The sequence below is a fragment of the Moschus berezovskii genome, chromosome X (assembly GCF_049115385.1).
Source record: "Moschus berezovskii isolate FMDL1 chromosome X, NW_MosBer_1.0, whole genome shotgun sequence".
NCBI lineage: Eukaryota > Metazoa > Chordata > Mammalia > Artiodactyla > Moschidae > Moschus > Moschus berezovskii.
The window spans coordinates 13,595,535-13,610,291 of NC_142488.1; the positions used below are offsets into that span (position 1 = coordinate 13,595,535).

Genomic DNA, 14,757 nt, shown 5'->3' on the forward strand with positions numbered 1-14,757 from the left:
TTATTCCCCTAACAAGTAATTTTTGACAAAACGATACATATTAAAGTATATTGGTTTTTTTAAGCAGCACTTTTGGGTGCATTAAAAAAACTACATTCTAATCACCATCAATACCATTATGATTTCTGTCATTAACATTGAATGGATGGATATATTATGGTAGAAAAAAACCAGAGGCCCTCCCCTCCCCGATCCATTACTAAGCTCACTGAAAAAATGAAAGTTGCTCAGTCGTGTCCAAGTCTTTGTGACCCCATGGACTATACAAGTCCATGGAATTCTCCAGGCCAGAATACTGGAGTGGGTAGCCTTTCCCTTCTCCAGGGGATCTTCCTAACCCAGGGATCGAACCCAGGTCTCCCACATCGCAGGCAGATTCTTTACCAGCTGAGCCACAAGGGAAACCCAGAATATTGGAGAGGGTAGCCTATTCCTTCTCCAGGAATTGAACTGGAGTCTCCTGCATTGCAGGCAGATTCTTTACCAACTGAGCTATCAGGGAAGCCCCACAAAGCTCATTATCTAAGCAATAATTGCACACATGTATACATGCAATGGTGACAAGCTCTTTGAATCAAAGTTGCTAAGTAGTAAAGAAATCTGTAATAGGGAGAGTTGACAGAGTCATGCAGGTCAGGAAAGCCCTTCTTGAAGAAATGACATTTGAAAAGAGATTTGAGAAATAAGATATGCAAAAAAGACAAAATGAGAGGCATGAGCACTCTCTGGGATTAAGCAAAATGGCAAGTGTGAGGGACTAAAAAAAAGACCAGTATGGTTAGAAGAGAAGGAATAAGATGAAGGACAATGTAGGCCAGACCATGCGGCACTTTCAGATCATGTTAAGTACTCTTCTTGTTCTACCCAAATATCAATAGAGAGTCATCATGTTAATCAGAGGGCATGACATAATCAGATTTTGATTTCTGAATAATTGTTCTGCCTGCAGTGTAATAATGAGGTGGTGGAGGATCTGCTGTTGGTGCGGGTAGAGAAGTAAGGTAACTATTGCTGCAATCCAAGCAAGAGAAAGGATAGCTCAACTAGGGTCATGGAGGCTGAGACGGAAAGAAGTGGACAGACTTGGTAAATATTTGAGAGAGAAAATCAATAGGGCCAGGTAAAGACTAAATACGGTAGGTGATGGAGAGAGAGTCTTAGAGTTGATGCCTTAGTTTTTGTTTGGTGATAATGAAATAGGAGCAGCAGAACAGAAACAGGATTTAAAGGAAGTATTAAAACCTTGGTTTGGACATGTGGACTTTATGGAACCTTTGAGACTTTCAACGGGAATTGTTTAGGAAGAAGTTGGATGTGTAGGTCTGCATAGAAATATATATCTGTGTGTCATCTGCATAAAAGGAAAATGCAAGTTATAGATGTGTATTGTATTGTCTAAGAGAGTGCAGGATGAGAAGATGAGAGGACCTGATTACACACTTTAGAAAATCCAACCCAGGAGGATGAGGAAACGCATGCCAAGGAGACAATACACTAGGCAAGCCAGGAGTGTACTGTGTCACACGGCCTGGAGAAGAAAGCCCTTGAAGAGAACAGCATGGTGGCTGCTAGGGGTAGAGGACAGGAAGAAACGAGGAGCTGCTAATCACTGCGTAGAGTTTCAGTGGTGTAAGATGAATAAGTTCTAGAGATGCACTGTACAGTTCTGAGCCTCTAGTTAAGAACATTGTACTTTACACTAAAAAATCTGTTGAGGGAGTAAATTTCAAGTAAAAAGCTCTTTCCACAATAAAAGAAAAATAAATTTAAATAAAAGAAGGGAAAAGAGATGTTAAGTGTTGTGGAAACGTCAAGTAAGATGACAACAGAAAAAATATCCTTCGGCCTTAGTTACAAGGAATTCATTGGCAAACTCAGGGAGAGCTGTTTCTATAGATTGACAGAGCTGCAATCCAGATAGAGGTGAGCTGAGAAGTATAATGAGGAGGTTACATTAAGTCTTCTCTAAAGTTCCCTCCAACTCTAAAATAATATATACTTTGATTTCATGCTGCTAGCCAGAATCTTCCTTTGTCACAGATTTCCCTACTCATCCTACTCTTGGTTACTAACATTGAAAGAAATGACTGGCAAAGACTTTATTACTTGAAGCATCATTACAACCTCAAAAAAATTTTGGACAAATAATTTTCCTATACTTTTACATATATAGTTTTGCTTTTGGAAAGAATCTTGAGCACAAAAAGATCTTGTATGATTTTTCCGTGGCAGCAACTGAAGAAATATATTTGCAGGAATTGATTTTATTTTTGGGGTCAGGACTGCAGGGATAAAATCAGATCTAGAGTTTCCATGTGGATGAATTTGGAAGTGAACAGATTCAAACTGCAGTCCAGGGATGTCTCACTTTACACTAGACTGCTTTTCTTTTAAACTGAATCACTTTTTCTGGGATTTATGAGTTAAGAGAACACTTCCAAAGAACTGATTTTGTATGTAAACAGAATGCTTGTGTACTGCTGCTTTTCATCTAAAGAAAGGTCCTATATTCTCACTGTCTTGGTAAGATAGAAATTTGATAAAAGGGCATATGTAACATTGCCACTCAAAGTGTGATCAGTGGGGCCAGCACCATCAACATCAGCTAGGAACTTGTTAGAAATGCAGAATCTCAGGCACCACCTCGGACCTACCAGATCAGAATATGCATTTCAATAAGACCATCAAGTGATTTATGTTAAGATTAAAAGGTAAAAAGAACGTGCGTTTTTTTCTCAGAATTTCCTTTTTAAAATCACAGAATTCCTTGTTACTCTGCTATGATATTTAAACTTATCCATGTGCATATTAGTCATTTATGGAATAAAAATTAATCATTTTATTTTGCTTTAAAATTAAGACCTGCACTGGAGTGCCAAGGAGACGAACAAAGTATATTTTGCAGACAAACAGTAGGTTACTCACCCAGCTCATGGCAGAACATGAATTTTTCATCTCCCCTTGCCAGAAGTTGATAATTACTTACATCGAACTATTTATCCTTCTTCTTTTTTATTAATAATATTTGTAAGTTTAATTTGAAATAGCAAGGTTACCTGTCATGCTTTTTGTACAGGATTTATAAACTTGCACTATTTTCTGTCTCTTTAGCCAATTTAGGAGAAGAACATTTACACTTTATTACATGACTCATCCCTGGTGATTAACATCTGTAATGGGCAGAAGAAACTCAACCTGCAGTCTCACCCTTCCTTGCTCCAGCTCTTAAGTGGGAGCCCTACTCTAACCTTTAACCAGGGCACGAAAAGATTGCTACTGCCCCCTGCCGGCCCATTTTATTTTTTCTCAATTACAAATCCGTGACTTGAAGAGGATGCCCAAGGATTTTGAGCCGCTAAAGAAAGCTCAGCGAAGGGGCTTTCCCTAGTAAAGAAGTAGAGAGATTCTTTGGGAACAGGCAGCTAAAATCAAATGAAAACACTCAAGGGGCGAGGAAGGTACAAAGGGCTTCTAAATTACATTATCGATCCTCAAGAATCATTTTTTGCATATGGGCTTCTCTATGCCAAGGAAATGTCCCCTCCTTTTCAGCACAGGATTCCTCTTTTGCCTCTAGGTTCCACTGATAAGGAGTAGACTACCCACTCCCCTACTGTAATTTCAGTACTATCGATTCTGTTCTCTGCTTCGCCCAGTTTTCTTTTCCCACGCCTAGATCGTATTCCCTTCTTTCTTCAGCTTCAAACTCCCGTCCCGCCCACCCACCAACAGACTCGCATTTCCAGGAGCTCAGACCCTAACCCCCTTCACCCTTTCCATCTATCCTGACTTCTGCTCCTCTCTGATCATCACTGCACCCCTTCAGCACCTCTTCGCTGAACAGCCAGTCACTCTTTCCCTTCAAATAGCAGGCATGTCCGCTCTGGAATGCCTCTCCCCGACCCCCGCCCCAAGCGACTGAAAAAGGAAACATGCGCACTTCAGAGCTAGGAGCTGTCCGAGTGCTGAAATTTATCGGCTGGGTAAGATCACGTCTCCGTCTCTTTCTGTAGCCCTCATTCCAGCACAGGATCTCAGCAATTTTGCCCTCTTCTTCCTACCCACTCTAGCACGCAAAGTCCTTTCTTATCCCTCATTTACAACTTCTTTTAAAAAGAGAACATTTTCTAGAGAAAAGAGATTCGCTAAATAGAAAGGACATAAAACAAAAGCCACTGCAACCGACTTCCAGCATGGCATTGTCACCAGCCCCCTTTGCATGGTGATGTGATTAAGGTAGCAGCATTTTTATTATTCAAGATAAGCAGCTAGGGATCCATCAGTTCTAAGGCTTTGTCTCTCCTGGGTTAACTGATGGTCCTAAGCTCCAGTTTGACCTGACCATGATGCCTAGTACTGGTACTTTTTTTTTTTTCTCAGCAAACTGTACAAACCCAAATCTCTTTTTGATTTTCAAGGAAACTAGATTCCTGCCAAATTTTGAGTCTGGACAATAAACAGATACTTTGTCCTAGCTTCTTTCTGGAATCATTTCGGGAATATTTTCCACAAGCATCACAGATACAGGAATGAACCGGCAGCTAGTGAACATTTTGACAACCTTGTTTGCATTTTTCTTAGAGACAAATCACTTCAGGTAGGTGAAACGACTTTGCATGCTGATGTTTTCCACATGAAAACTGTTTGAAAGAGAACGTGTCATGTAATTTTTATCTATTTTTCTATGTCCTGGACCATATTATGCTAATTTTATAAAGGAGAGTTAGAGTTCTTTTGTTCTTTTAAAAAGCTTAATTATGGTGGGAAGGTGGTAAATTTTCACAAAGGCAAGTTTTACGATGCATAATCCTACTTTATGCACTTGAATGCTTTTTCACAGTCAATGTGATAGTAAGATACTCTGATGAGTTGCATGCTCTTTATATTTTTATATAATGGTGATTTTCTTGTTTTCAAATTCTTCTGCAAGTCATTTAAAGGGATTATTGAATGCAATGCTTTTCATATGGTGCAACTGATTGAATTAATTTGCTAGGAGCATGCTCATTTTATATAAAATATAGAAGAACCCAAATTCTTAGCCAACTTGGGACTTTTATTGTATTTCAATAACTAGCTGCATACTATGAGAACTACAATTCAGGAAATTTCTTGAAACATCAAAGACATTTAAAAACTCATTCTATCACTGTAGTCTACTGTTCAATACATTTAGAAATGTTATTGCCTATCAAAACTAAATTAATATGACATCTTTGTATTTATCCATGCATAAGAAATGGACCAGGCATAATTAAAATAAGCAAGAAATCATTATTTGCATGCTTGCATTTTCTACTTAATTTATAAATCATTTAATCAATTGATACCTCAAAATATCAGATTATTATCAGTAAGTGAAATAGCCATCCTAATGGCTAAGAGGGTCTAAGACAAGATAGAGATAAGAGATGTTCGTACAACAAAGTATAGGACTCTTCATTTAATTTTCACCAAATTTTATGGTATTTTTTCACAGAACCAACAGAAATGGAACATATAGCAATAATGCTATGAGTACTGGGAAAACCCTCTATGTTCCTTTCAGGTTCACACCTCCTACTATGATTAAGAAAAATCGTAGTCTGGGTTTTATTAGAATCATCATCATCATCATCTTCATCACCACCACCATCACCATTATAATCAAATAATACTTGATTAATCAGATGAATCTGCTTATGGGAATGTGAGTATTTCTAGGTGATTGTATAAATTTTAACTTTTACCAAATGTTTATATCATCTTTGCACTTATATTTAATATTACTTCTTTGAAAAACTGTCAAGAATATGGTATTTTCTTAGTGATAAGAATTCACAAGATTATTTGTTAAACTATTGAAAATAAAGCTTGAAAATACATACTTAGTGGAAGAGATCAACATTCAGTCAACAACTATGTATTGTGAAAGAATTCATTTCATTACAAACCAAGTATGCTCTTTTTAAAAGCCTTTTAAGAAAAATAAAAATCTGAGAAGTTGTCCAATTACCATTTAGTGTCTTAACAATGCAAAAGACAAACTGATTTAGAAGTTCTTTTTCATGAATGCTTTACTAGAAAGTCAACAATTTAAATGCTAATATATAAATAACAATGATAAAATAAAATAGAAGTACAGACATGCTCATTGTTGACCTATTTTAGAACGAAGTTAAATTTACAAGTGAAGATTTTCTTTTAGACAACACATTGAAAATAGCTGAAAGTTGGAACAGAATCTAGCAGGTGAGAAAATAAACAATGGGATAATTAGTTCATGGTTTACTTTGTTCTGCCCACCTTATTATTTATATATATACATTTATATATGTAGAGGACTTACATTAAGGGCTGAAATGCTGGAAGAATATTTTGAAAATCATGGGGAAATGAGACAATCACATAAATTTTAGAAATTATCATCATTTCCCTGATGACACTAGAAAGAGCTTTATATATCCATAAAACCTATAACCTAAAGCTATGCATGCTGTGTCATCTTAAACATCTTATGGCAAAGTTTGGTAACAGGAAATACGACTTAGGATTTATACCCTTCATCACTTAAAGTTACCTCAAGACCATATACAAGTTAGGAAGTTGACCAAAAAGTTTATGATTTTTTTCTTCTTATTAACATATCAAATATATTTATAAAACACGATGTCAAACATTCTGTGAACATTAGTTCTCAGGTGATAAGAATGGAATTGTTGCTAAAAGAGTTAATGATGTGTTTAGGGCGGCTTTCTGCAAAGACCATGACTCCAGGTCTGGAAAACAACCTTCACAGACCCTATCTCCTTCAGATTTCTTGGACAAATTAATGGGAAGGACATCAGGATACGACGCAAGAATCAGGCCAAATTTTAAAGGTAGGTTCCACTTAAACTTATGTTAATTAAGTCTATGGGAAGTCCAGATGTTCGAATACACTAAAAACAAGTTTTCAGGACTTTTTATTACAAAATGAAAACAAAAAGCACAGTATTCATTTCATTTTCCCATTCTTTCAAAATAGTTGATTTAATAGCTTAAATTTTATGTGTTGTTTGCACACAAACACATAAACTTGCAAAAACTTTCCTCATTTGTGTTATGTTCCACAAGGAAAACTAAAATCTGAGATTATTGCCACATTCCTTATGTTATCTTGAGTGGGAGTGTGACCAGAAACGAATGTAAGAGCAAATGATGAACTTGATTTATATGAATGATTACACCAAGGTCTTTGGTTTGGGTTTTAAATACCTACTCCTAAAATGAAGTTTAAAATTCAATATATAACATGCCATTATATATACTTTCAAGCCCTCATTTTTAAACCTTGTAAGAAAAGGCTCTAACTGAATATATTACAAACTATTGGTTCCTCTTATTTAAGCATTCTCATTGTTTATTTGAAATTATTTATCAGAAATTAACAAAGAAGATCATAGAATTGTAAAGTGCATATGTCAAAGATGGTGGATACTTTCTTTGTTCGATTAGAAACAAACCAAAAATTTGGTGTTTTTGTATGTTTAGCATTACAAAAATGTAATTAATAGTCTGCAAAAGTTATTTTTGATATATTTGATTAATTTTTATTCTGAATCAGAAAAATACTGAAATAAGAAAGAACCAGTTATTTACTGAATTGTTTTGATGTTTTAATTTTAAAATGTATTTTAAATAAGTGCATTTTATTTTGTAATTCAATTTAAAATAATGTGTGTGAAATATTTATAATATTTTATAAAAGGATAAACCTATGATAGTCTAGGTATTATGTCATAATTCATGCATTGCTTTGGTTTTGCTTATTAACTATTTAATTGGATTGCTTTCCTTGAGGGTTGATTAATTTTTATTATTGGCAAATATGAGCATGAAAACTAAATTCTAAATTCCTTTCTTTTTTAAATGTTGCACCTCTGAATATACCCAGCGAAGGGCACATTACTTAAAGAAACATATCAGATTTTTGACAAAACAAATATTTCTATTTATAGATTAAATATAAAAAAGAGACAACAGAACTTAGTTCAAAGCTTGGTTTTCCTAAAAATTTTCATGTTCACCCCATTTCATATTAATTTTATGGTCACTGGAAGTCAATATTTGAAATAAAATCCTATGAGTAACTAGTTGAGAATCAGCTTTGTCAATGAGACTGCTCACTCATACATTTATTCACTGAGTCGTCTAATAACTTTTTAATCTGAACTACACGCAAAAAACTAACTATGGCATGCTTTGAAAACTTGAGAGATGTAACAGGTTTGGATGCTACCACCAAAAATTTCAGTGAAGAGAGCAGATGTTACATAAATACATGTATAATAATATAATACATAATACTAGATAGAAAGAGATAACTAGTTAATAGTTAAGTAACATTAGGAAGTACAGATAAAATACTACAGGATTCCAACAAAAGGAAAGATGATTTACTATTAAGCTATTCATGGAAAGTTTCATAGTGAAGGACCAGAGATGGAATTGTTTCAAGTTTATGAGAATCCTGTTTAATAGCAGTTATTAACATTGTTTTCCAGACATAATTTTTTAAAAGGGAAGAAAAGTGCAAAGAGTAATAAAACAAACACCCATGGTGTTAGTGCTACTTTCAGTTCAGTTCAGTTCAGTTGCTCAGCCATGACCAACTCTGCGACCCCATGGACTGCAGCGCGCCAGGCTTCCCTGTCCATCACCAACTCCCGGAGCTTCCTCAAACTCATGTCCATCGAGTCAGTGATGCCATCCAACCATTTCATCCTCTGTCGTCCCCTTCTCCTCCCACCTTCAATCTTTCCCAGCATCAGGATCTTTTCCAGTGAGTCAGTTCTTAGCATCTACTTTAAGTGACCACATAGAATAAGCAATAATTTCCACACCATTTTTTTCTGGTTCTTTTGGGGATGTCACTCTTTGGAAATGACATTTCTCATGATTCTAAAGAATAAATAAATAAGGAGAATATCAAGTATAGCAAAGCATGGCCATGTTTTTGAGAACTGTCCTAAAGACCTGAGTACAGGATGTTTTAAAGACTTATCAAAGGGAAATAGATGAACATCACTTAGGACTCTTAACATTAATGAACTTTACTGACTTTTCTCTCCCTTTTCCTTTAACTCTCACGTCAATGAACCCTGATACTCTTTCATAAATGTTACTTATATGGACCGTCTATATCAGAACAATTACAGAACAGCTCCCACAATTCTCTTTACTGTGAGGATTTTGGTTTTTCCTGGATGTAAAACATTCCCCACTATTTTAGACAGACATGATCTTCCCTCATTAGTGTTCCCATGGAACTTTACATGTCTAATATAGTTCTATTTCATATTTATGATTTATCAACCCGTCCCCATACCACACCTTATTATATATATATATATATGAAAAGAAACCATCCTTTTTTCCAGAACGAGGAAATAAGGACCAAGAATAAAAGGAAAATGCAGATCAATTTTTGAAAATTAGTGCTTACAATAAATTGTAGTAGAAGTTGAGGTCGGAGGGAACATTTTTAAGAAATGAAGTATAATTCACTCACAGTATTTGTTAGTTTTAGGTGTACAGCATAGTGATTCAGGTTTTTTTGCAGATTATATTCCATTATAGGTTACTATCAGATATAGGTTACTATCAGATATTGGCAAGGGGTGGGAACTTCCGAGGAACCCACCAGTGGTTCTAGTGGCTAGCAAAGATGATTTTAGCTGAGTTGAGGAGACAGAAATAAAAGAGACAATAAGGAACTTGTAGCAATAAGGAGACTAGGAAAACAATCAGTTCAGTTCAGTTCAGTCGCTCAGTCGTGTCCGACTCTCCGTGACCCCATGAATCATAGCACGCCAGGCCTCCCTGTCCATCACCAACTCCCGGAGTTCACCCAACCTCATGTCCATCGAGTCGGTGATGCCATCCAGCCATCTCATTCTCTGTCGTCCCCTTCTCCTCCCGCTCCCAATCCTTCCCAGCATCAGAGTCTTTTCCAGTGAGTCAACTCGTCGCATGAGGTGGCCAAAGTATTGCAGTTTCAGCTTTAGCATCAGTCCTTCCAATGAACACCCAGGATTGATCTCCTTTAGGATGGACTGGTTGGATCTCCTTGCAGTCCAAGAGACTCTCAAGAGTCTTCTCCCAACACCACAGTTCAAAAGCATCAATTCTTCGGTGATCAGCTTTCTTCACAGTCCAACTCTCACATCCATACATGACCACTGGAAAAACCATAGCCTTGACTAGACGGACCTTTGTTGGCAAAGTAATGTCTCTGCTTTTTAATATACTATCTAGTTTGGTCATAACTTTCCTTCCAAGGAGTAAGCGTCTTTCAATTTCATGGCTGCAATCAGCATCCGCAGTGATTTTGGAGCCCAAAAAAATAAAGTCTGACACTGTTTCCACTGTTTCCCCATCTATTTCCCATGAAGTGATGGGACCAGATGCCATGATCTTTGTTTTCTGAATGTTGAGCTTCAAGCCAACCTTTTCCCTCTCCTCTTTCACTTTCATCAAGAGGCTTTTTAGTTCCTCTTCACTTTCTGCCATAAGGGTGGTGTCATCTGCAATAGTACTTGCTATAACTGATTAGCAATGTATCAGTGAGAAATTTTATATAGTAGATAGATATGAAAGGTGATTAGGAAATGTGATTGTATCTGGAATAGGGATAGACTCCCTGTAAATGCCAAAACCAAACTGACTATGATAACAATAAACATGGTGACAATGAAGACAATGATATTGAAAATAACAATAATGATGATTAATAAGAAGACAAAAGGGCAAAATCTGATCACAAGAATACAAGCAAAAGCCACATATGGGCTGTTGAGAAAAAGGGAATGGCTTTTCTAGAAGCTGTAAGAAATAATAGCATATTTCTCTGTTTTCTTTGATGCCATGTACTGGCATGGGAAAAAAAGTGTATATGCACAATTTTTCTTATTGGAAGAAATTTTTCCTGCATAATTTCAAGTCAGTAAAATATTTCATGTCTATTCCATATCCCTAATGGGCTCTGAAAGATGTCGTAATGGGCATATATACAAGGAAGGAAGATGGATGTATGCTAGAAAAGGGAGCCAGAAATGATTCAGACTTAGACTCTGTAATTGAGAGCCATTCTTAGAAACTATCGAAGAAAAATAGCTTTTCTGATGTGCTGAAGCATAGTGTATAAACAAAGTCATGAGTCAGAGCTGCCAATTGCATTCCATCTGTGAGATCCACAGAGACTTGGGTCAGATCTCATCAAAACATAAATTTTGAAAATCCTCACTTTGGATAAAAACACAAGCTATATCTGCTCACAATTACCTGTGTTGAAACCATGGTAAATGTTGATTCTATGTCAACAGAGAAGCCTCTTTCCCCACTTGGGTGATTTGTCTCATTCTCAGTTGATTTATCATGGTGTTATTCCATCATCCTATCAGATATTCCTTTGTCAGTATTATTGTATCTTGAAAATGCTATTTTAAACATTAAGCTTTTCAAGAAGCCAAATGAAATGCTCAAACCTGGGCAAAATGCATTAGTTCTGATTTTCTTTCTTTGAAACAAAGCCTTTATCTATTTTAACGAAATTTTCTTTGAAAACAAAATTAACTTAGAGTTATATCCTAAGTTTCATCCCAATGTGAATAAATGCATTTCACCAGAACATTCATTTTGGGAGAGGATCTGGAATAGATAATGCCAGGAGGTAATTATTCCCTCCACTTTTTTGTTCATGCCATGCACACTAACTTTTTTCCCATATCTGGAGACCTAAATTTGAAAGTGTGATGTGTGACATTAAAACCTATATTTGCATGCAATATGGTTTCCTTTATTTTCCAAGGAGTTATCAGCTCAAAAGGTGTTTCAGATGCAAGTAAGAAACAGATTCACTTCCAAAAACCTCGAAGTCTTCAGGTTTCTCCCCTTGAAAAATCTCTTGTCTGTAGCCAACATGAGCTCAAGATCATGTGTTGTGCTTATCAACCCCTGTAGGGCATGACCTGAGCACAGATGTCCAGCAGGGACACTTGGAAAGAGTGATTCTCTCAGTTGGTGGTAATGAAGCCCTAGCGTAATCATTTCTTTGATCACCCTGGTAGATGCAGGCATCAGATATTACCATGGAATCTGAGAAAAAGAATAGAATGCTTACAAGTATCAGAAATATTTTTTGCAGAAGTATTTGACTTGAATGCAGAAAGCAGTCGAAACCTTCAGACACCTAAAAGGGTACAGCCATGTTAGAATCACACCATAGGAGATGAAAGGGGGAGATGGTTACTGAAGGGAAAGTCTGGATGTATCAAAGAGAAATTTATATATGATAGTTTTATTCAGGTTGGATGTAGATGAAGACTTTTTAATATCCAAAATCTACTAGCTGTGTCACAATTTATTTTAGCTTCATTTGCATATACTAGGCTGCTATGATGGGCCTGCAAGGTGCTTGTCAGGAATTTGAGGTAACATCAAGAAGGAGGCATCTACAGTATTCTAACACACTCTGACAATGTCTATTCCAAAGTATAAGTTCATTTATTGAAGTACGTCTTCCATTTCATGGAGTCAGAGTAGTAGAGTGGGAGGGGTCTTGGACTTGGATCCAGAAAACCCAGGTACATGTCCTGGCTCAGCCACTTTGGAGAAGAGATGTCTCCATCTCTCTATGACTCAGGTTTTATTCTGACTTTGCTTACCTCATTTGGGTTGTTCTGAATATCCAATGAAATCATAAATCTTAATGATTTGCTTCTATTAAAATTATTACAAGTAATTTGAATTATTATTACCAGTCTTCCATTTCTCTATTATAACTGACACTGACGATGTATTCTCAAAACTTACCCTTCATGGTGATTTGGTCCTTAAAAGTTGTTTGAATTTTTTTTTTAATGGGAAAAAAGTGTCAAAGAAGTTCTAGCATTTTAGAGTCTTACCACAGTAACCAGGATGTAGATGTCATATGTCTCAGCTGGTTCTTTTTTTATTAGTCCAGTGGGAAGATTTTCAACCTCAGAGGGCTATTTCATATTCCTAAATATGAAACAAGAGGGAGCCATTTGTGTGAAGGAATTATCTTTATCAAATCTTTATTCAAATTTTATCCTTTATTATTTTCTTAGATTCATTTTTTAAATGAACCAAGTAAAAGACATAGAACCAATTTTGCTTGGTCTAGAAAGGACTCTGAATTTGCTGCAAGATATGTGACTGTCATTTCTGATGTATTTTCTTGTCCAGTTACTGCAGTTGCAAGGGGTCACTGCACAAACGTGCTGAATTGATTTCCAATTTTAGAATAAGTATTTTAAAAAGAACATTTAGTCTCTGCAACATGGCAGGTTAAGAGCACTGGAAATGGAAGCCCATAATTTAGTTTTTGAGAATGTATTGCTCCTTGGTTGATTCTGTGTGACTTCATATCCTTAATTTTCATTATTGAAAGAGCCTAAACATGTTATCCTGAGTTCTATAGTGCTTTCTGTTACTCCCCATGCTGAAGAACAATTCAGTCCATTTTGTTGATAATCTGAGACCTCGTTTTAAGAAATAATGGCATATATATCAGGGTGTCTCGGTACTTAAAGTGTGGACATTATAATGTGTCTAGTTGATATAATCAGGTTTAGAGAAAAATAGTTATTACCTTGTTCTTGGTGGTGTTGGATATTTTTCTTGGTGTGTTGGATCAGACATGTTTGGTCTTAAAAATGAAAATATAGTTGATTAAGCCTCATTATAAGGTCTTTGGAAGCATTCTTTGTTCTCCTCGGAGTTAACACCTAAGAGGCTGTCTTGACTGTAGGAGGCAACATTTTCCCATTGACTTTTTTCTTGAGAGGACTACTCTGAACACTTGTGACTGATTGCACATACTTTAAGCCATGTGAAGCTCACTAAAGGAGGCACATGAGTAAAAAGAATAGGTCTCTAACTGGTATTCTTAACTGTGAAGGACCTGTAAGAATAAAATAACTAGATCTCCATTTTGGAGCTCTAGTCTGGCTAGCCAACCAGATGTGGTCGGGGGCAAGTACAAGAGGGAAACTGGACACTCTCTCTGACTCATGTCCTGGCTTATGCACCCTCCACTCCTTTATAAAGTACATGAGTACACCAAATGGTGGCTTTGTTCCATTAACATATCCATCCAAGAGGGAAAAATAAAATCCTGGGTCAAGTCAAAATGTGGAAACCGAATAGGCAGTTACCGTGAATGTGACTGAATAAGTCTTGTTTTCTATTTTTTTTTTCTGTTGTGAGGTGGTTCATACTTTCTTGAGGAAAAATAAGCTACACCTGCCCATGCATTGTCAAAGCAACAGAATAAATTTGCAGCAAGGGAGCACATATATGAGCACAAAAAATTACATGTAAAGGTTTTCCGTCTTTATATTTCAATCTAAACACGCAACTCTTTTGTTTATTCCTTTAATAAATAAGCAGTGAGCAGTATCTATGTGCCAGGAGCCATGTTCCTTGCTAAGTATACAGTGGTAAACAGAAAGTTAAGCTTTTAAATGTCAGTTCTCACTTCAGTAAAAGCTGGAATATAATTTGTAAGTTTAATGCTGTACCATCCAGGATCTCTGCAGGAAAGAGATGGCACACTCCAACAGGGTGTGGGAGAGTTTGGAAAAAAACAATCCCTAAAGGGAGAATGTAGTACTCTGGGACTGTCAACAGGAGACCTGAAGAGGCGAGAAAGGGAATAGCTGCCAGAACCCAGAGAGAGTGGCTGTAAAGAGAAGCCACGCAGTGAGATCT

General features: G+C 36.4%; 1 protein-coding gene across 2 annotated transcripts in view; it reads left to right on the forward strand.

Moving 5' to 3' along the window:
• The first annotated feature begins 4,529 nt into the window (after window positions 1-4,529).
• Window positions 4,530-14,757, forward strand: part of GLRA2 (glycine receptor alpha 2) — a 212,105-nt gene continuing 201,877 nt past the window's right edge. For both annotated transcript variants that reach the window (XM_088833656.1, XM_055393598.1), the window contains exons 1-2: window positions 4,530-4,597; window positions 6,727-6,860. In XM_088833656.1, the coding sequence (XP_088689782.1) occupies window positions 4,530-4,597; window positions 6,727-6,860 (202 nt within the window). The remainder of the gene's footprint in view (window positions 4,598-6,726; window positions 6,861-14,757) is intronic.